At 35.3% G+C, this 22,301-nt stretch overlaps 4 protein-coding genes across 8 annotated transcripts in view; 2 read left to right on the top strand and 2 right to left on the bottom strand.

The window, feature by feature from the left end:
• Positions 1–916: 916 nt before the first annotated feature.
• On the top strand, positions 917–3,146 carry LOC148627806 (uncharacterized). Its single transcript, XM_088564689.1, has 3 exons — positions 917–1,140; positions 1,513–1,826; positions 2,192–3,146. Exons 1-3 carry the CDS (start codon positions 999–1,001, stop codon positions 2,675–2,677), a joined length of 942 nt encoding a protein of 313 aa, XP_088420815.1. The 5' UTR covers positions 917–998; the 3' UTR covers positions 2,678–3,146.
• Positions 3,147–9,533: 6,387 nt separating this feature from the next.
• Positions 9,534–12,255, bottom strand: LOC148627805 (uncharacterized). Its single transcript, XM_088564688.1, has 4 exons — positions 12,092–12,255; positions 11,236–11,629; positions 10,428–10,681; positions 9,534–10,172 (listed from the first exon to the last, which is right to left on the bottom strand). Exons 1-4 carry the CDS (start codon positions 12,101–12,103, stop codon positions 9,726–9,728), a joined length of 1,107 nt encoding a protein of 368 aa, XP_088420814.1. The 5' UTR covers positions 12,104–12,255; the 3' UTR covers positions 9,534–9,725.
• A 1,710-nt stretch (positions 12,256–13,965) lies between these two features.
• Positions 13,966–15,703, top strand: LOC148627804 (uncharacterized). The gene is made up of 3 exons (XM_088564687.1): positions 13,966–14,425; positions 14,659–14,951; positions 15,209–15,703. The coding sequence occupies exons 1-3, from the start codon at positions 14,221–14,223 to the stop codon at positions 15,662–15,664; spliced, it is 954 nt and encodes a 317-aa protein (XP_088420813.1). The 5' UTR covers positions 13,966–14,220; the 3' UTR covers positions 15,665–15,703.
• Positions 15,704–20,542: 4,839 nt separating this feature from the next.
• Positions 20,543–22,301, bottom strand: part of LOC148627802 (uncharacterized) — a 46,144-nt gene continuing 44,385 nt past the window's right edge. For all 5 annotated transcript variants that reach the window (XM_088579315.1, XM_088579323.1, XM_088579306.1 and 2 more), the window contains one exon: positions 20,543–22,206. In XM_088579315.1, coding sequence (XP_088435441.1) covers positions 22,093–22,206 — 114 coding nt within the window. In that variant the 3' untranslated portion in view covers positions 20,543–22,092. The remainder of the gene's footprint in view (positions 22,207–22,301) is intronic.

The raw sequence follows: 22,301 nt of genomic DNA, 5'->3' as shown, positions 1-22,301 counted from the left end.
AAATGACCACGCGAAGATTTAAAAAGGTGTGACATGCGCGCTAACAAGTAAACAATGGCCATTTCAAACTATCAATCAAGTTGATGAACATTAATCAGTAGATGTGAATGAAAATGAAGAAGTAATCAACTAAGAAATGTTCAACTCAAACTTTCTCTAGATTTACTCCATGATGTCAAAAGGTCAAATAGTTCTTGTATTTAAGAACCCTGAACCCATTTTTGAGAATCATTCTGAATTTGAAACCTTGCTGTGAATACGTTTATAGATTCCAAAATGCAAGAAAAGGTAAGTTCTATGTGAATTTAATTCGTATTCAATGTTTAGTATTCGATTATTAATAATCAAATTTATGGCAGAATTCCCCTTATTTTAGTATAGATTTGCGTTTATTTGGTTATGTAAGGTCAATATATCATAAGTGTTCAAATTTTCACCCCGAAAATTGAACATATTTAGAATCCCTTGTTTATCCATGCGGATATTTCATTTTAATTTTAATTTAGATTACAGAAAAATAAGTCATGGAAAACACTGTAAAGCGTCACAATTAAGAAATCACACTGTTAGCAGTTGACTTTTATAAGAGGATTCGCGTGTCCCCTTCCCATCCTGTATCGTCCTATTTTCGCCTTGCTACCAGAAGTTTTTTTCACAGGGATTTTTGTTAGGGGCATTATAAACTTTTATTTACACTTTATGTAGGTGTTATTGTAAAAGTCATTTCTATTTAATTTCAGATTGTCCAGAAAAAATACGATGCTAATTGTAACCAAGTTGGTACAGAGCCCACAGATGATGACCAAAGGATACCTCAGATCAAACTCGAGTCATCGACTCCAATAGCCGCACTTGACAGATCGTCTGCTGTTCACCAACCCATCCCGCGCTATGGTGTATCTTACCATTTTGAGCAAACCCAAACCCATATACAGCAGACGAACCAAAACTTGGCATACGTGCAACGGCCACAAAGCAGACCTAAAACTCCACCAAGCATGACGTTTCTTACACCAAGTCGTATTACTGCTCCAATCATGACGGCATACCAAACACCACCACAGAGACATCTGACGGTACAGAGACTTGTCCAGAAGAACAGTCCCTCAGATGGCGAATCTGATAAATCTTGCGAAGAAGGTATGTATGTCTTTTTGTAGGTTTGCTTTCGGTATTATCGATTGTGAAAAATGCAAGATTTTTTAGTATTTAGGACGTTACAGAATTAGAGATACTTATGTTATTTCACATTTTGAGAGTTGATATTCCAAATATGTAATATTCGCACATATTCTAGTAGTTATTTTCAGTTCCGATTCAAGTATAGCTTTTGACTCCCATATATGAGCAGTACATCTTTAAATTGTGAAGTAAATTTACAATGCTGTCGTTTTCATCCCGATGGGATCGTTGTCTCTTTAACATGTACACCATACCTATTCTCGTCATATTACTATTAATTTATTGCAATAAGCAGTAGTGGCACTTATCAATAATGAATTAAATTTTTAGACGAAATAGATGTCGTAAATGACATTACACGAGTAGACAGTTCCAGAGAGATTGATTCGTCCGTATCAATGATGTCAACGAACAGCTCATCGTCCATGGAATCTCCAACTACGGGAGGCAGCAATAGTTCTTCCCCGGCATCTAATTCAACAAACAGTCCCCGTGAAAATGTTGTCAAAAAGAAGGTCAGGACTAACTACTCACCCCAGCAAGTACAGGCACTTGAAAGAGTGTTCCATGAAAACCCATACCCAGAACCCGAAACGATGGAGAAGTTGGCTGGTGACCTTGATATCCCAGAGACAAAAATTAAGGTATGATAAAAATAAAATGATACCAAAAATTGTCGTTGCTAAATGAGAAGAATAGGAGTGTATGAATGATAAATAAAGCCATTTTCCTTAAAAATGTCTAGGAGACTATTCAACATCCTAAAATAGAACAGAGGTACATGTAAATGCATAATCCTACACGGAGAGAAAGTGCACAATTCTTGGAAAAAAACTCAATTTAAAAGTTAGCTTTAAATTCTAGTCTATGAAAACTGTATTTTATTTTTCTATTTTGAACTCCAGCTTTCTGTTGAGGTTGCCTTTATAATTACGGTTTTTAATTTGTTTTAGTGTTTTCATATGCTTTATATCAAAGCAATGTTACTATTAGTTCGTCGTTATTTCAGGTCTGGTTTCAGAACAAGAGAGCCAGGTGGCGTAGACGTGCTGCAGAGAACCCACACCCAGCTTATATGGCACAGATGTCACCAATGATGTCGCCAATGGGGTCATACGGGGTCGTGCCACATCATCATCCAATGTTGCATGGTTCACCGGCACAGGTTGTTCCAGGCTCATTTTACTACCCTGCTCCACCAATGGGTACACCAGGACATCACGCAGCACCTTTAATGGGGACACCGGGACATTTAGGAACACACAATAACTTTGGAACTCCAGGTAGAGTTGTGCCATCTACCCCCGTCACGAACAGTTCACCTTCATCGACAACATCGTCGTCGTCATCGCCTGCAAATATGTCAGACCATCAGAACCAACAGTCACCCCACACACAGATGACACCACCATACCAGCATAGACTGCCGCCACACTTCTCCCCTTATGTGCCGTTTTCATACTCTTATGGAATGTGTCCGCCTTATTATTGTTGATTTTTATTATTTTTATGTATTGTTGACTATATGCAATTGTACATACAATTTATATTGTACAGTGTAACTATAGCTGTATATTTTAGAGCCAGAAAGTGAATTCGATGGCGAAAATCTTTGTAAGTAGTGCAAATAAAAACCGAAATATCTGATTTTCTTATAAAAGTTATCATTTGCGTGATAGAGTCTTGTGTTTTCTTTAATTTGTACAGTAACTTGACGCTACATTTGTGAGAAAGTGAAAAGGATGACACAGGTTTTTAAAGCAAGAAAGTGAACACACTTTTTTATTTTCTTTGATGATTTTATTGTATAAGTTTTAGTTCGTTGAATCGCAGGTTCGAGGAAACGCTATTCGAGAGAGAATGTAAATTTATGGACAAGAATCTACTTAAGTTTCAGTAATTGTATATAGAATTGTACAGCGAATATATTGTATACAGCGTATAAAATAAAACAATAATATATACTTTATCAGTTTGTATGTCGGTATCGCCTTGCATTTATCCTCAAATTATACATTCATTCGTCAATCTCAAAAACTTGATGTTCTTAAAAACATATAGAATCCAAACTATCAGACTATTTTGCTATCAAGATCAGTTTGCTATGTCAGAGAAAGACAGCAAAAAACAAGACCCAATTATATGAATGCCAAATAAACTACTTTACTATCCATTCAGACATCACAAATATGAAAAACAAAATTGTTTGATTGCGACTGAAAGCTAGCTGTTTCTCAAGCACGGAAGAACATCTTTTCTGCTCACTAAGTTAACTTAACGCATGAGTCATGGCTCGTATTTTGAATTTCTTTCAATTTCATTATCTGCTTTTGATCTGTTTTTTTTCTCGCGCGAGAGAGAGGGGGGGGGGGCTTTAATCTTGGAAAGATGGGTTCGAGTCCAAGCCAAGAAATCTTTCAGAATATTTCAGAATATTTCTGGTCTGCCCCCTACAGGCCCTAATTATCTTTGGTAACGTGATAGTACAAATAATAATAAAAAGTTTGTTGATGTCCAATTTTCAAAGCAGTCTCTCTTCACTTTTACCAGAGCGGTTTATCTTAGTATTTGTACTCAATAAGATATTATATTGCATGATTGTTTTTATCGTAGGGCTCAAGACTTGAAAAAGGGGGGATTACTGATACGTTGGGTTTGATTAACTAGTAGTTCTCGCCTCAACGCTGACAGTTTTCAAGCCTAGTCGCCACTAAAAATATCTCTTGTGAGTAAAGCTTTTTGAAATAAATAAAACTACATTCCTTTTGCGATTATGGACCAGGCGCACCGATAGGGTCGGTTAGTTTTCATCTTGGGTTAAGCGGCCGGTCAGCAAGCTTGTGTGTTAAGTGTGGTTTTGCCTAAAAACCATGCAGACAGGGGTGATTCATCATATCTTAAGATATTAAATGAAACTGTATAAATACATTTGTTAGGTCCCAAAAACAACTTTTCATCTGTTCATGTATTTTGATCTGTTACTTATCGTGAAATATATATTTTTTTGACTGGTTAAAGTGTAAAAATTCTGGCGGGAAGATTTCCTGTACTTTCTCTGTAGTAGAACATAACAAAAATGTAAGTGTTAATATCTCCAGTGAGCAACTTTCATTTGCACTTTTATTTTTAATAGTTTCTTTGAGGCCTACTGAAGGATTTCCAGTCAAAAAATATTTGGGTTTTCCTATGTACCTTGAAATATCTTTGACTGGTTATAGTGTAAAAATTCTGTTGGGATACTTCCCGTACTTTCTCTGTAGTAGAACATAAAGAAATTTAAGTTTTAATATCTCCAGTGGACTACTTTTATTAGCACTTATATTTCCTAATACAGTTACTATGAGGTCTATAGAAAGATTTACAATAAAAAAAATATTTGGTGTAAAGAAATGCATGATTCGCCCTTTATAAGCATATCCCTGGCCTAGGGAATTCATAAACAATCTTGAAAAGAACTCATCATTTTTGAAGAGTGTGAGTAAAGTCAATCTCCAGGTACCAAAGACTACACTAAAAATAAAGTCGCGTCGTTTATACCGTTCGTTAGTCGTAACGTCGATCACGCAAGTTGACGGGTCCAAATTTTTAAAAGTCGATCGAGGTCAAACCACACAGACGTTACTTTCGTCAAATGAGCATTGCAATATCATTCTTCATTACTAGCGGAAAGAGTAGAAAGAAAAATAAACTGATCTTATTTCTTCGAGTTGGAGAATGGAATAAATTTGGCTCATGCATATAGGCTGATAGTCCCAGTCTAAGTAAACAGTATTTGTTCGCTTACGGGGATTCACAATAATTCGCAACAACAAAATACCAGCAGTGGATAATCCCTAAGCAGTTTTTTGTAATATATTTATATAACATATTTTAGGTATGACCAACATGGAGATTAATAAAGCAGATATCATTGTCGGTACCATTTTTTCACTACTCACTTGCATGCATCGGACAACGAACCAAACGAAAAGTAGCACAAACGGTACATTTATAAAATAATTTTGCAAAATGTTTTAAAATAGCATTATAGGTGGCCTACGGCAAACAATACCTACTATTTCTAAGTTTGTTCAATGTTGTAGCAAGTTTCATTAAAGGGCAAAGTTGATGCATTTGGGAATGGGTAATGAATGTGATGCTTTGTTTTATAATCCCTTTATGCCATGGTCATATTCATACAGTCTACAATCAGGAAATGCTTCATTTGTATGATTAGCAATGTCATTCAACGAAATTGATGAACTGGCAGTGGTATTATAAAAAGTGGAAAATAGCATGTCACTGAACGGACATACAGTTTCCTTTTAATGTGTATTAGGTAAGGTACCGAATGAGTTTAATATGGCTTATCAATTTGACATATACTACTTTATTTAATAGGCCCTCAAGTAAGTGCTATCCAACCAGACAAGGAGAACGGACCAGTTAAGACTTGGTACCACTTTAGAATCCAAAGAGGTAAGCTAATGCAATGTATCTATTCTGGAACAGGGTTATGTTGCTACAAGATTGAAGTCATCACTACAGAAGTTTTATGGTCGTCATCATGAACTCATGGATTGTTATGGTGTATCCATCTGCGCGATGAAAACTGATTTATTCAACAGTCATAGTTTTCCTTTCCTCTTTTGTCTACCCCTGACTTTACTTTTTATGAGCAAGTCGCGGGTGTTTTTAGGACAGCAGAGGACGTTTACCCTGCCGGTGCACCTGGTCCATGCTACCAGTTTTTAGTGGAGTCCGAGTTGCTCGTTTGCTTTTGTTACTAGTACTTTGTATGTAAGCTTGTATGTTACTTCGTGTTCTTTGTTGTGTGTGTCTGTTTTCCATGTCTGGTCTTTGTCTCTTGATTGCTTTTTTTGATTGCCGCTATAATCTTGGTTCACTTGATTATTCTTAATTAGAATATGCATTTTCATTTTAGAGGAATTTGTATGCCACGGGATTTGAAGATTGGACCTTGATGCTTCGTTTTGCTTTGTTTGTGTATTAAAAAGAGAACTTCACATTACCTTGCTACTTTAATTTGTTTTTTTTTAATTTTTCATCATTTGTCAAACATTTGACGGAAACCAATAGTACTTCAATTTTTTCCCTTTTCGGTGCCAGAATAAGTTAAAAAAGACCATCCCATTTAAATGTTGTTTGTTATTTTAATTATACATAGATTGAAGACAAAAGTGAAGTTTTTGTGAAGACGTGGCCATCGTAGTAGTACGCGAAGTTGCTGTTGAGGGGAAAGTTAAAGCTGAAAATGCCAAAATGAAAAATGAAGCAGCAACACATTGTACATATGTTATTTTATCACACTCCGTTCTGATATGAACATATATTTTGCTAATCAACAACTTCATGCACATCGAGCTTCTCGAATTTCTTTGATGTTTTGTCATCTAAATTTACGGAAGCAGTGTATAGAGGTTTGGACTTGAACTAGTTATCAACATCTTTCTGAAACAAAAAATGTGGACTAATAAATTGAAACGCTTCACCTGACATAAAAAAAATGAAATCACACATTTTCTTTTATTGAAAAGATTAACAGCTTTCACATACTTTTTTTTAACAGACAAAGTGTGATATAAAAATTTGAATTTAAAAATTCAAATGTTATTATAACTATCCTATTATAAAAGTTGAATTTTTAAATAATATAATAAAAGTAAGAATTCAACAGAAAGTGCGTTTGTGTGGGGAGTGGGGGGGGGGTAACATTAATTATTATATATATGACACCATAATCAAGAATGTGGACCAATCTGCTCATGTAGAACAAGAGAGAACAATTGTTGATACAGCAATAAATCTGTGCCGAGATTCAATCTCTGCTGCAACAGAGGCGGTCAAAGAAAACATTGACCAGAAAAAGAGATCAGAAGTCAATAGTACGAAAGACACACAGAAAACAACCGTTCAAAAAGCTAATGAAGAGTCCAAGAAAAAAAGAGATAAACTAAAGGTTTTTACATGATATACAGTTACAGTTCTCTAAGTATTTGGGCAAGAAAACCCAGGAGACGAGCCATTGTCTATGAGCTCTGTCGTTGCGCAACAAACAGAAATATTCATGGCACGACAAGTCTTTAATGCAATTCAACATTAGAAATTGTTTAAAATTCATCTTTTGAAATTTTTCGAGTAATTTCATCTATCTTTTTAGAAACGGAAGTACTTTTTAAGTCCATTGAAGTTCTGATAGCAAGGCTATGTATTTTATACTACGTAAAAAGGTGAAAAAAAAAAAAACAAATGAAATCAATGACAAGAGTTAAGGCGAAGGAAGATACAGAATTCCACAAGCGCCAGGAAAAAATCGTCAGAAATCATTTTAAAATGGTGGACAAGAAATACAAAGAGCATAATAACGAAGACAATGACGGTGTGGAAGAAACAGTTGAGAGAGGGCGTGCAAATAGCCAAGAATAAAAAGAAAAAGGGGGAAAAGAATTAAGAGGTGAGAAGAGGAAAAGTGTGGATTAATTGTCTGTACAGTTGCGATCACTTTTAACCTCTCTCAAATTGTGGCAGAATCTGTCAGGAAAACTGTTCTAGAAGAGTTGATAGAACAGAAATCCTGACAGATCCTGGCAGGGTCTGACAGAAGCTGTCCTGGGTCAGGACACATTTTGCACAGATTATGACAGAGCTTGTCCGAAGTCGTGACATATCCTGGCATGGTGTGTCACGGGTCAGAACAGTTTAGAACTGACAGTTTAGAACTATTCTATGACAGAGAATCCTGACAGAATCAAAGAGAGGTTAGAAGTTATCGCAACTATATATGTACATCGATCTTTTTGAGCTTCTAAGTTTTTATTTTCCCCACAATAATGATGTCAACCCATATGTAAATTTATTTTTTGTCATGAAACAAAAGCTGTATTCCATATTTATAAGTCTTAATTTTTGTAGAGGAAAAGAGTACCAAATATAACGAGAACATGTATGGTAAACATGTCAAAGAGACAATCCCAACGGGATGAAAATGTCAGCCCAAGGCCACCCACTTGTCTTCAATGAACGACGAGGAAACCCTCACACCACAGCTAGGGCAGGCTGCACTTGCCCCGAAACATCATTATACACAGGTACAGCGAAATAGTTACCCCTTTATACTCAAGTAACACGGAAATAAACTAAAGGTGTAAACGAAACAAGATATACGGAGGCTAGAAATTCCTGACTTGGAACAGGCGCAAAAATGCGGCAGGGTTTAAGTACTTTGGCGTGATCACAACCCTGCTCCTTTAAAAACTGGCCACTGTGGAAAAAATATTACACAATTAAAAACACATAAAATCAATTCAAAAAGGTCGGAGTGCCTTGTTACAGCGGAAATAAAGAAACTGAATATAAATTACACAAATGTACAAACTAAGGACTACTAGCAGTTAACATATATTTACGGGATGATTCATCAGCTCGAAGTTCGTTCTATTTTTATTGACAAAAGCTCTGTTTTGGAGATTGTGGACAGGTGTCGGGCCAACTAGTGCCATTCCATATTACGTACTTAAAATGTAAATCGACAATTGACAGGTTTACCGAAGATGACGAATTACCGCTCCAAAGGTTTTATCACTATGGGCGGCTACAGGAATTTGAGAACGGGAGGGTGCGGAAGGTCAGCGTTTTTCCTTCATTTCTACCATTTTTTACCGGGCCTGGATGATCACTTCACTACAATTTAGTTCGGGGAAACTAAGAATAGTTTTCAGAAATAAGAGAGCGTAGATAGAAGTACGCCGAAAACAGACATTTTGATCATTTTACCACAGGAGAGTAAGGGAGATGTTCAAAAACATGAACGTCACGGGAAAAGATAAGACGATAAGGTTTTAACTGCTGACACTTTCAGAGCACGTGTTCACATTTTTTCAGTGAAGTTGTTTTCTGTGTGTACTTTTAATCCATTTGTGTTTTTCGATTTGTTACTCGTCTGTTATGTGCTTGTTTTTTTTTTTCGGTGTTGTTTTGTCCACAGATTTCCTCTCGTCTTTACCTTCGGTATTGCTGAAATAGAACAAACAACAAATATAGAAACCGAGAATAATCAGAGAAAATAAAATCAAACAATCCACATTCCATCAAACAAGAACAAAATATTGAAATGTCGTAAATATGTTAAAAGATGCACATCGACCATTCATGATTATTTGTAATGAAATCGTTTAAAGGGCGAACGTCAATTGGCGATTTCACTGCCTTACAAGTTACAAATAATCATGTCAGAAGATCAGCATCTTAAAACTTATAGTATCTTACTATCAGCATTTCAATTATTCTGTGGGAAGACGATGATATGCATGTAGTACGCTAATACGAACTTGCTTGATATGATAAAAATCAACTGTATAAAAAATCATTTATTATGAAAAATTAATAAGTTAAGATGATCTAAAACAATATATACAAAGGCGATGTGTATAAAAAATTGCATGCAGAAGATAAAGGCACTATTATAGTTCAGACTCATTCTGAATTTACATAGCTAGGCACTACACTGAACACCTCATTTTGTTTCCGACGCAGTGAAATAAAAATTAGCATACGTAACGCTGGTACATGTCATATAAATGAGTAAACGGTGGGTATTGTGGCCCCGCCTCTTCTAAAGGCCGATTTTTCTGGGAATCGTCAGGGTGTATACTATCGATTGTATCTGGCGACGGAGTTCTTGTTGCCGGCGAGGTTGATGTCGGCGAGGAATTTCTCGAAGGAATTGGAACCTGGGGTTCCATCGATGGGTACTGCATGGGATTGTATCCAGTCGTCATGTCGGCAGCAGACGATGGAATACCTGCTTGATAGGCCTGTTGAATGTAAGGATGATGCGCCAATGGAGCTGTTGATCCGTGAAGAATCGGTTGGCTTATTGGTGTATCCCCGTCTAGCACTTTATTAGACACCGTCGGTGTTCTTGGGGTAGCTCCATTCGGTAGTTCTTTTTTATTTTTTCGCCATCTCGCTCTTTTATTTTGAAACCATATCTGAAAATAAGAAGATTGAATTTTAGTACTCCGTGTCTCAACCAAGTTGACATATACCAACTAGCATAGAATATTATTATAAATTTTTTTGGCGTCGAACTTTCGTCATCTACATTTGTCCAAATAAGTAACTGAACGAATTATAATTTTCAAAATTCAGGAATCACCAATTTTAAATTTTCAAAACGACAAATTTTAGACAATCAAATACTCATTGAAAAATAATTCTATTTTAAAGTGTTGAAGCTACAATACCTTCAACGTTGACTCAGGTAGGTCGAGTTCTAATGACATCGTCTCCAACATAGCGCCGTCTGGATATGGACTCTCTTGGAATGCTCTCTCCAAAGCGTCGATCTGTCTCGGAGTGTAACTCGTCCTGTTCTTCCTCCTTTTCTGGGACTCGTTAAGGGTATCTCGTGACCGTTTACCTCTGCCTTTGATAGAATCTTTAACAAATGGAGATTCGTGACTCTTTGTGTTTGTTGTAAAATGTATTAAATCCGATTCTGAAATAATATAAGAATTCAATGTAGTGATCAACAATGAACGAAGTAGTTAATGTAACATTGAGATGTGAATCACTATTCTGATCTTTTCGTGTTCACCCCTGCCGGATACTGTCTCATTCGACATGTAACGTCGCATGTGATAATACTAAAATGAAGTAGGCCCACAGCTGGAACTTTTTAGGGGGTTCGGGGAGAGGAGTATTTGGGCGAAATTTTTCAGACTTTAGTAGTGATTAGCCAACTTAAAGCTCGTTTTAAACAATTTTAACGCCTTTTTGCTTCCAAAAAGAGGAGGGATAGTCGTAGCCCCTCCAGCAGAAGCATTGTACCTACAGATCTTCTAGTTTGAATACTTGATAAATACATAATGTACTCGTCTTTGTGAATATGGTACATGCATAGGGTGATGTTTGATTTGTTTCAAGCAGCTGTGGTCCAACTTGGCATACATTTTCTGCTGAAAATCAAACTATCTATGAGATGGTTAGTTCCTTTAAAACCAGATATGACAACTTTGTGCTGTTTGCTTTAACGAGACTTCAAAATTTTACCCTCTTGACTTGACCTTTCAGAATCGGATGACGTATTTTCTGCTTTTGGCTGAGTATCTACAAGAAACATCTGTTGTGTAGGTTGATGACTTTCGTGTTTGTCGTCATCGTGTTGTGCAATACTCTGTGGTGCTTTAGGCATCATCGTCTGGAAGTTCTGACCATACCCATAGAATGGTGGCATATAGTAAGACATGGGATAGTAAGCGGGAGGTATGGAATAGTTATATGGATATTGCGACGCTGGACCATTGACAAGCTGATGATAATCTGGCATGTTTCCGGAATGAAACTCATAATTTTCAATGGTCGCTTTTTCTTCCTCCCCGTCGCTTGTCAAATTTACAAGTGTTGCCGTATTCTCTCCTTTCCCACCAAACGATAGATCGATAACCTAAGTAACAAATAAAAAAAAATAACATAAAGCTTCAACCAAATTGCCAAAAAATTAATGCTATGGGAAATGTTATTTATTAAAGTCATAAACATGTTTACTTTTTCTTAATTTCATTTCTGTGTGGGGTTAAAGAGATTTGTCACAGTGATGTTAACATGCACATTTCTGGGGGTTCTGTTAACAAAATTGACAAGAATGGGCATGATAATTTGGAATCCCCGTTTATAAGTATCTGGATCGGACCCAACCTCAATTTTCTTGATCAACCCATGCACGGGTAAAATAGTGAAGAAAAGCGTACACGGATACAAATATCGTCACTGAACTGGAGAAAATGCGATAATGAAAACAAACTTTTTGATATAGAGGTGCATATGGTGGGATAAGGGTTTCAGGATAATCATGGACATACACCATTGTAAAATTTTGGATAGGAATTGTATTGGAATTATTACTGACCTGTTCGGGCATTTTGTCCTTTCAGATTTGTTTCCTAGATCCGAAACGATGTTCATTCAGCGATATGTTGCTTCTGTTACAAAATATGTGCTTGGTCGAAGAACAAATTACCCCATACGGTTGCCGATATGAGTCGGTGAGATGGCTGAATGAGTCGAGAACGTCTTCTCATGTGATCGACTTGAACACTGTTCACTGACCAATCAACAGTAGTCATTTCTTTGATTAGTCTGTATGCTTTGTGAATGATCCTTCCATAGTTTCATAAATATCTGTTTCAAACCTTAATCGTAAAAAAGGGTGGAAAAGAAGAAAAATGGTTTTACTGGCAAATGCATTAAATCATAAAACTACCTAAAGAATGGTCTAAAAAAAGCGTAACATTCGAGCGGGCGGAACAAGAATTAAAGAAAAAATAAGTAAATAAATGTATAAAATCTTTTTTTCTACTGCTTATACATTAAAATTTTACACCTTTCCCCGATGCTTTCATACAAAATATGTCAGTTTTGTTATGATATATGTTTAATGTCGTTTTTTTGTACGTATTACTGATTGACCTGATGTAACATATATGTATGTGTCTGGAACTCATTTATCAGACTTATACGAGGTTTTATTTGTCATTACCGGTACATGAAATACAAATGGTATTTTTAGAGCAGTATTTTAGGTAAACACATCTTACTAGATAGCATACTAATGTAGACGGGTGCGTTTTCCAAGTCATGTGAGCTAGCACAATAAAAATCTGGCTTCGCGTATTATACTACTAGAAAGAATGATATTTTCCCGTCTGAAATGCAAGAAATATCTACCATAATACGTCAAGCCACAATCAATCAAAAATACATTTTTTTTTTAAAATTTCATTTATACTAACTATCGAAGGAAACGGGTCAACCGTAGTTATCTCGACCACACCACCGGGCTTGAATCGTCAAAATCACCTAAAATGATGCTTCAACGATTTTTCAATTTTCCTATCCATACCCATTTTGGGCAGTTTTAGGTATCTAACTCATGTGTTCTGGGTATAGTCCTTAAATTGAGCATGTCTTTCAAAAGCTTTTCTGCAGTTTTAGTCAGTAAAAAGTAATATTAAACTCTCAAGAGTTTCAAAGATTTGTAACCCAGAATTGAGTAGAAATATTCAAATTGTTTACTCTTGTCATTGGCATAATGTAAAACTAACTTCAGAAAAAAAATATAAAAGTTATTAATATCCTGATTTATTATAGAAGAGAACTGCTGTATTGAATAATTTTTGTATACTGAACATAATTCAAGTAATCAATAAATTACTAAAAAATCCAACAAAACAAAAAGAAACAAACAAGATAGAGAAAAGGAAAATATAACACTCTCGTTGTAAAAATAATCATAACGAAATTAATCAATGTTTGGATATATTCCTAATATGTTCTGTTTTGTTTCTTATATTGTGTATTACTGAATTTGTTTTGTTTTGTTCCATTCGTTTCTTGTCAAATGTTTACAGTATACTAATTAATAAACAATGGCCACTTATCAACTCTGGCAATAGAAGTTGATTAGTAATCAGTCAAGTTATTCAATCTATTGAGCAGACGTATTCACCTCGGTTGATTAAATTTGATTAACTCAAAGCCATACAGTCACAAGTAATGAAGTGTATAAAAGGACACTTTTGCGTCAATTTAGCAACATTTTTTTTCTGCATACAAACAGATAAACAGAAAAAAAGAAAATGCAAGACGAGGTAAGCCTAAACACACACACACACACACACACACACACACACAAACAAAACAAAAAAAAAAAAGAAAAAATATTTAAGTCAACACATGATTTTGTAATTTAGTTTGTTTTATTACTTTATATATGGACTTAACGATATGTTTGGAATTCATTAAAAAAACAACATCTGACTACCACTGTTTTCAAAATTTTAGATAATAGAACAACAATTTTTTTTGTTTTTTTTTTTTAAATTTTACTGCATTCCAGTAGCGCACACTCCCTACAATTTATTTTGTTTGCAGATTCTTAACTTGGCATGTGGTAGCGGAGAAGGTGAAGCACTTACATCAACAGCTCCGTTGATTGAAAACTCGGCATTACCAGAACTAACCATCGACATCCCACCGATGCAAGAATCATTCAGTTCCGTTCAAGAGGTTGAATCAATCATGCCTCACTTTATGCCATCATGCTACAGCAATCATCAATACATTCAGGGTTTGATCATGCCCGTTCCAGCGGAGGATGTTCAAACAAGTAGACCAAATTCCAGACAATCATCTGAAGCCAAGAATGATGCAGTACATCAAGAATCCAGTTCAACAAACGAGGGTAAGTGCCCATTTCTAACAAATTTATCTAAAATATATTTTCTTACGAATTCATTGCATTTAGCCTTGTCAGGATGCTCGTTTCACACTTGTTCCATTTATTTTTTTAATTAATCGTCATTGAATTATGCTACAGCTGATTGAAAAAGTACGTTTCTTATGCTGGTTGATCATAGAAAAGATTTGAAAAAAGATAGTGTTAAAATAGATTTCTATTTAATGTAACTTTTATAGATGGGAAAATATTGCCTACAGCAGCTGACCACAGTGCTGTTGATTCGCTGATAAACCACAGTTCTCTAGAATCAACAAGAAAGTCTTCAGATGTTCACTCGCAAAATACGATAGTCGTGCCCAATGATACGCCAAAATCGTCCCAACCCGAGAAAAGGAAGAAAAATAGGACAAGCTACACACAGAAACAGCTATATGCACTTGAGAGATCTTTCCATGAGAATCCGTATCCAGACGCTGCTAAGATAGAGATATTATCCATGGAACTGGGAATAACAGAGCCAAAACTAAAGGTTAATTTTGTCATATTTATTAACCGATATTCATTTTATCGCAATGACAACAGAAACATAACGCTCAAACAAAATAATGATTTGTATAGCAAATATGATATAAGTGTGTTTTCCGTAGTAGTTTTTTTCAGCTAGAACTATTCTCTCCGGTCTTTTGGACCCTTTCCTAGCGTCATTGTACGCAATTATGACAAAAGCATACGATTCTTAAAAATACAAGTAAGCTTATAGTTACAGTACATTTTATTGTCTTTCAGATCTGGTTCCAGAACAAAAGAGCACGATTCCGTAAACGCAACCAGCAACAACCTCAGTCGCGTAATTTGATACCCCAGTTGGCAAGATCACAGACAGCACCATATGGAGTGATGCCACCTACCTTTCACCCAATGCTTCATAGTTCACCATATCAGATGGCTCAAAACCCGTTTGCTTACCAGAATCAACTTCCTACATTGCCACCAGCTGCACTCGAAAAACAAGTTGGTAACTATCATGGACTATCTCCATTCAGACCGCACATGCCAACTCTATCAAGGAATTCATCGCCTTCATCGACAGTGTCTTCGCCTCTATCTGGGTCGTCGTCACCTGAGAGTGTAAACACTCCGAGTCCAGATAATACCGGGTCTATGTATCCTTTCCATCAAGCCATACCACAGTTTCCAGCTTTTCCATATCCATACGGGATGTATCAACAGTTTGCATACTAGTTGACAGCATTTGAATTTACTCTTAAAACATGTGTAGTGCTCATTTGTATGAATTGATAAAAATGTAAATATATTTATTTCAAAGTAAAATATCTTAATTATTTGAAATTTAGTGGTTATTTTTTGGACTTTACCCGTCAATCTTACTTAAATGTGCATTTAAACGTACATTATAATAACATTTTAAACACTTCATGGAGCACAGCATAAGCATAGGGACGTACAATTCATTATGGACACAAAATTTGAAATTAAATTAAAAATTTTCAAAATCAGACCAAAAATTAAAAAAAGTCGATTTTTTGGGTCGGGTCTCTTTGACTCCTTATAACTAAAAAAAATCATAAAGGATTTCTGAAATCTGATCGAAAAACGCAGGCAGGGATTTTCAAAAGGAATCCAATAAAACAAATTCTGAATCTTACAAAAAAGTAGATTTTTTTTGTATGGCCCCTTTGACCCCTTATAACTCGAAAACCGTAAGAGATATTTGAAATCTGATTGAAAACGCAGGATTTTTATGAGGGATCAAAAAAAAAGAGTTGAAATCGGACCAAAAATAAAAAAAAAAAAGTTTAATTTTTGGGAGTTGCCCAAACCTACAAGAAATGCCAAATTCATTCGGGTTGAAAATCAAAGCAGAATGTGCACAACAGCAGTATCTTCTAATTATATAAAAAAATGTTTATAAACATTCATTAAGCAATTAAAGTTAAGGAATATCCATCTCCTGAGTTAAGACAAATTATATATGTTGCACTAACGGAACTCTAAATTCGATCAAATTAAAACCAGAAGATTAATTTTTTTCTTCATGTGCAGATATGTTAAACTAAGAAATTTCTTTATTACTATCATGGTTCATACAAATTTTCATTCGAAATTCAGTACCTTCATAATTTAGTCTCTTTACTCATCTACCTACAACACGAATTTTACAATAAACACCAACAAGAAGAGTTAAATGTTTATGTTACATTCTGTTCTTATGCTGAATCAATTGTGTTATATATAATGGATTTAAAAAAAAAGTAAAAAGAAATAAAAAGAAAAAAAAAACCTGCATTATCAAATATGATCATGCACAAAAACTTGCATCAATATCTATTAAGTATAGTTAAGGAGATCAGGAAACAAGATTGAGTACCACCACCTATCTGAGTAAATGGCAACGTCCACGTTACATGAAGGAAAACTCAATCAGATCAAAATTCAAAACAACAGGTAGACAATGGCATAACCTCTTTTAAAAGTTTCATAAATCCGTCCAGTGCTTTTGCAGTAGTTGAAAATTCAAAAGTTTGTTAGAATGACGGACAGAAGGACATACTGAACACTATATACTACCGAGCTTTAAAGCTATAGGGATAGAGAAAGGGGGAGATACAAACAATGTTTACACTACCAAGCATTAAAGCTGGAGGGATAGACAAAGAGAGAGATAAAAACAGTGTTTACACAACCAAGCATTAAAGCTGGAGGGATAGACAAAGAGAGAGATATAAACAGTGTTTACACTACCAAGCATTAAAGCTGGAGGGATAGACAAAGAGAGAGAGAGATAAAAACAGTGTTTACACTACCAAGCATTAAAGCTGGGGGGGGGGGTGGGTAGACAAAAGGGGGGGGGGTACAAACGATGTTAACTCTACACTAGCAACCAATAAAGCTGAAGGGATATACAAAGGGGGAGATACAAACAATGTTAACTGTACACTACCAAGCATTAAAGCTGGAGGGATAGACAAAGAGAGAGATAAAAACAGTGTTTACACTACCAAGCATTAAAGCTGGAGGGATAGACAAAGAGAGAGAGAGATAAAAACAGTGTTTACACTACCAAGCATTAAAGCTGGGGGGGGGGGTGGGTAGACAAAAGGGGGGGGGTACAAACAATGTTAACTCTACACTAGCAACCAATAAAGCTGAAGGGATATACAAAGGGGAGATACAAACAATGTTAACTGTACACTACCAAGCATTAAAGCTGGAAGGATAGACAAAGAGAGAGATAAAAACAGTGTTTACACTACTAAGCATTAAAGCTAGGGGGATAGACAAATGGGGGGATACAATGTTAACTGTACACTACGAAGCATTACAGCCGGAGAGATAGACAAAGGGGGAGATACAAACAATGTTAACTTTACACTATCAAGCATTAAAGGTGGAGGGATAGACAAAGAGAGAGATAAAAACAGTGTTTACACAACCAAGCATTAAAGCTGGAGGGATAGACAAAGAGAGAGATAAAAACAGTGTTTACACTACCAAGCATTAAAGCTGGAGGGATAGACAAAGAGAGAGAGAGATAAAAACAGTGTTTACACTACCAAGCATTAAAGCTGTGGGGGGGGGGGGTAGACAAAAGGGTGGTACAAACAATGTTAACTCTACACTAGCAACCAATAAAGCTGAAGGGATAGACAAAGGGGGAGATACAAACAATGTTAACTGTACACTACCAAGCATTAAAGCTGGAGGGATAGACAAAGAGAGAGATAAAAACAGTGTTTACACTACCAAGCATTAAAGCTAGGGGGATAGACAAATGGGGGATACAAACAATGTTAAATGTACACTACGAAGCATTACAGCCGGAGAGATAGACAAAGGGGGAGATACAAACAATGTTAACTTTACACTACCAAGCATTAAAGCTGGAGGGATAGGCAAAGAGAGAGATAAAAACAGTGTTTACACTACCAAGCATTAAAGCTGCAGGGATAGACAAAGAGAGAGAGATAAAAACAGTGTTTACACTACCAAGCATTAAAGCTGGGGGGGGGTAGACAAAAGGGGGGTACAAACAATGTTAACTCTACACTACCAAGCATTAAAGCTGGAGGGATAGGCAAAGAGAGAGATAAAAACAGTGTTTACACTATCAAGGATTAAAGCTGGGGGGATAGACAAAAGGGGCGATACAAACAATGTTAACTCTACACTACCATCCAATAAAGCTATAGGGATAGACAAAGGGGGAGATACAAACAATGTTAACTGTACACTACCACGCATTAAAGCCGGAGGGATAGATGAGGGGGGAGATACAAACAATGTTAACTTTACACTACCAAGCATTAAAGCTGGAGGGATAGACAAAGGGCAAGATACAAACAATGTTAACTGTACACTACCAAGCATTAAAGCTGGAGGGATAGACAAAGGGGGAGATACAAACAATGTTTACACTACCAAGCATTAAAGCCGGAGGGATAGACAAAGAGAGAGATAAAAACAGTGTTTACACTACCAAGCATTAAAGCTAGGAGGATAGACAAAGGGGGAGATACAAACAATGTTTACTTTACACTATCAAGCATTAAAGCTGGAGGGATAGACAAAGGGGGATATACAAACAATGTTAACTGTACACTACCAAGCATTAAAGCTGGAGGGATAGACACAATTACAGTGAGTTTATAATGACTTCTGACCTTATTGAACTGGAATAGCCGAAGGTAAATACTAATTTTGCTAAATAAGTTCATCTATTGAACTGATAACTTTGTGATAACTTAAATCGACACCTTTTCTCAAGCAGTTAAACTGCCGTAGGAGAATTTTTTCCTCACATGCAAAAAATTACTTGTTAGGAGTTTCAGTAGGTGACCACTGGAATGATAGAATAAAAAATCTCCTATTCTGTGGGTTTAAATCTCCTACCATGTAGGAGAAAATCTCCTACTTTCAGCTTTTTCACTGGTTGAATAAAGGTGTATATTTAAATGATCATAGATTTGAAGCTCCTGTGTTATTGTGTACAGCTCTGCCTTAAAACCAGGCAGATGCTTATAAAGGGTGATCATGCATTTCTTAATACCAAGTATTTTTTAATGTAAATCTTTCAGTAAGCCCCATAGAAATTGTTTTAGGAAATATAAGTGCTAATAAAAGTAGACCACTGGAGATATTAAAACTTAAAATTTGGTTACGTTCTTTTACAGGAGATGAACAGGAAACCCCCCCCCCCCCGCCCAGAAAAAAAAATCTACAGTATAACCAGTCAAAAAATATTTCAAGATACAATGTGAAAACCCAAATATTTTTTTTATTGGAAATCTTTCAGAAGGCCTCATAGAAACTGTATTCAAAAATAAAAGTGCAAATGAAAGTACTGTCCCTGAACCAATCCACACAGCTATTTCATGGATCCATGATGCATCAATAACCAGTGATCGATCTGATCACATTTTTGTTATGTAAAACGACTGATGATCGGTTCATGTAATTTGAAGAATTTTCATTGGAATAAATCCAATATACTACAATATTAAATTTACCTTAAATTTTAGGTATTAAATCCACATATTGTATTTTGCTAAGAATAAAACAAATGTAAAATAAAAGTAATTAATTGATGTTTAAATCTATTGCATTATGCTAATATGCATAAAAATTGACAAACAAAACAATGGAATATTTAAGATATTTGACCACTCTGAGGTCACCAGATGTGATTACTGGTTTAATGGATCAGTTTGACGGATCAATGACTTAGGCAGATCCATACTTAATTCCATAGATGAGTTCACTTAGCAAACTGGTATTTACCTTGGGCTATTCCACTTCAACAAGGTCACTGTAATGTTTTAAAAAATTGAGGATTTTTGCCATTTCACCAGACAGTTCTATATTATCAATCACTTTATAGACAATCAATGTTTTAAAACCAGACCAGCAAAAATGAAACCATGCATTCAAATTTTCCTTCAAGAGGGGCAAAACACCATACAGATGTTGTCATGTGACACATGACTAGTGCCAAGTTCAGGACAAAAATTAACTATATAAAAGGAGTTGTGTAGAAACAGATAAACCAGTAAATGTTGAGAAAGAAAACACAATAAATTCTGAGCTGATGTAGGCACAAAATCAACTATTTTTTTCATTTTATTGGAATAAGAATAAAATTTCTATATAGAATTTTATCACAGTCTTTCTAAATGCATTTGTTGTACACATTAATCAGTTCAAACAGCTAAAGCACATAACACATAACAATCTAAGTGAATATTATTCATAATAATGAAAAAAAGTAGAGAATAAATTTTCTGTAAGCACCATGTGGCTAACAGCTTATCTCTATAGGGTATATAAGTCTTGTTCTAGTTTCATTTTCTTTACCGGAATTTCCGATGTAGAATGTATTGAAAACCGGAGACCGATCTGTATTTTATTGTTTACTTCCGGGTACTCGAAACGCTGTATAACAATGCAAAATCTTCTAGTTTATGTATTTTCTTACTTCATTTATCATGTAGAAATAGTTATTTGTCATTTTCATTGGTATTTTTTATACAGAAAGTTTTTTGCCCCTATCACTGAACTCAACGCTTTCTAAATGAAAAATCAATATGCTTTTGAATGGTAGATAAGGACCCATTCTCGTGAAATCACGGGGTCACATGACTTACACACCCTATACATAAATAAAAACAACCTATATAACATTATTGTATGATGCAAATTAAGATAACTTGAACAGGTCTCAAATATCTAGACAATACATTCACTATTTTATTATCAGAGCATGTGCTCATGACCTTATCCTGTGCTCAAAACTATAGAATCTCCACCAGAATTTCAAATTCACCAGAAAAAAAAAAAGTTAGCTGCAATGAGATTTTTGAGACAAAATTCCATGAATAATGATTAGCATTTAAACTTAACAAAGAAAAAACATTTAGCTGCAATGAGATTTCTGAAATAAAAAGTTAAAACAACTCATAAGTGAGAATATGCTGAAAATAGATTTCTCAAGACCATGCTGATCTTCTGAACAAATGCTCACTTAAGAGCATTAGTCTAAGCACAGCAATTTACAAAATTTAATTTGCAACATTTATGGTAATCAATTAAGATTTTCTGAAGACAAATATCTAAAAACAATAAAACATTATTAAATAACAAATAATTCCACCCATAACACAAACAAAAACTAGGATATCAAAACACTAAAATCACAATTTTATGGATGGAATGTGTGTATAAAATAAAATTTTCAAAAACTATGTTTTAAATCATACTCCATATAACATATAATTATGATAAATAGATAATAAATAAATCAATAACATGAACACTATTCCCTATCATCAGGTTTTGACACAATTCATAGCCCACTGGCTGAAGCACTGTAAAAATATAGATCAAGTTCCTTGAAAGTACTTTTCTCATATGTTGTGGTTTTCTGTGAAACTTTGTTGGTTCATGGACTTTCACAACCACAGATTTCCTTGAATATCTTACAATTTAAATTTTGTAATTTCACCAAACCACAAAAACTCATACCCAGCAAATAAAGATTCTCTTAGTGAAATATTTCAACATTTCATATTTTACTGTAACAACAAATAATGAATAATCACGTATGTCTTTATGAGTCTTTCTCTTGATAACATCTATAAATGTGGAGACACTGTCTATTTGCCACTTTCTAGTTGAAGTTCCTCTAGCTGTACAATGGTTCTGTGTTTATCTAGTTCCAGCTCGTTCAGCAGTTGCTCTGCTATCCTGCTTCTCAATCTCCCTCCAACCTGCATTATAATTGGAAAACTTAAATATGTATTTTTGTACACATGTATCTTGTGTTAATCATCTAGGATTTCCCTAATCTTGAACTTCCTTGAGA

Source organism: Perna viridis, chromosome 1 (assembly GCF_037379345.1).
Source record: "Perna viridis isolate PV_CMFRI_1.1 ecotype Kerala chromosome 1, ASM3737934v1, whole genome shotgun sequence".
In the NCBI taxonomy this organism is placed as follows: Eukaryota; Metazoa; Mollusca; class Bivalvia; order Mytilida; family Mytilidae; genus Perna; species Perna viridis.
This window is presented reverse-complemented; position numbering and strand designations above follow the sequence as displayed.

Excerpts from the sequence above, each read along its gene's own strand:
- LOC148627805 (XM_088564688.1), bottom strand. Across the intron at positions 10,682-11,235 it reads TGAAAGGTCAAGTCAAGAGG|AATCGGATTTAATACATTTT; the intron begins GTAAAATTTTGA and ends ATATTATTTCAG. Across the intron at positions 10,173-10,427 it reads TACCTGAGTCAACGTTGAAG|ATATGGTTTCAAAATAAAAG; the intron begins GTATTGTAGCTT and ends TCTTATTTTCAG.
- LOC148627804 (XM_088564687.1), top strand. The coding sequence starts at position 14,221 with ATGCAAGAATCATTCAGTTCCGTTCAAGAGGTTGAATCAATCATGCCT. Across the intron at positions 14,426-14,658 it reads ATCCAGTTCAACAAACGAGG|ATGGGAAAATATTGCCTACA; the intron begins GTAAGTGCCCAT and ends TAACTTTTATAG. Across the intron at positions 14,952-15,208 it reads TAACAGAGCCAAAACTAAAG|ATCTGGTTCCAGAACAAAAG; the intron begins GTTAATTTTGTC and ends ATTGTCTTTCAG.
- LOC148627806 (XM_088564689.1), top strand. The coding sequence starts at position 999 with ATGACGTTTCTTACACCAAGTCGTATTACTGCTCCAATCATGACGGCA. Across the intron at positions 1,141-1,512 it reads TGATAAATCTTGCGAAGAAG|ACGAAATAGATGTCGTAAAT; the intron begins GTATGTATGTCT and ends TTAAATTTTTAG. Across the intron at positions 1,827-2,191 it reads TCCCAGAGACAAAAATTAAG|GTCTGGTTTCAGAACAAGAG; the intron begins GTATGATAAAAA and ends TCGTTATTTCAG.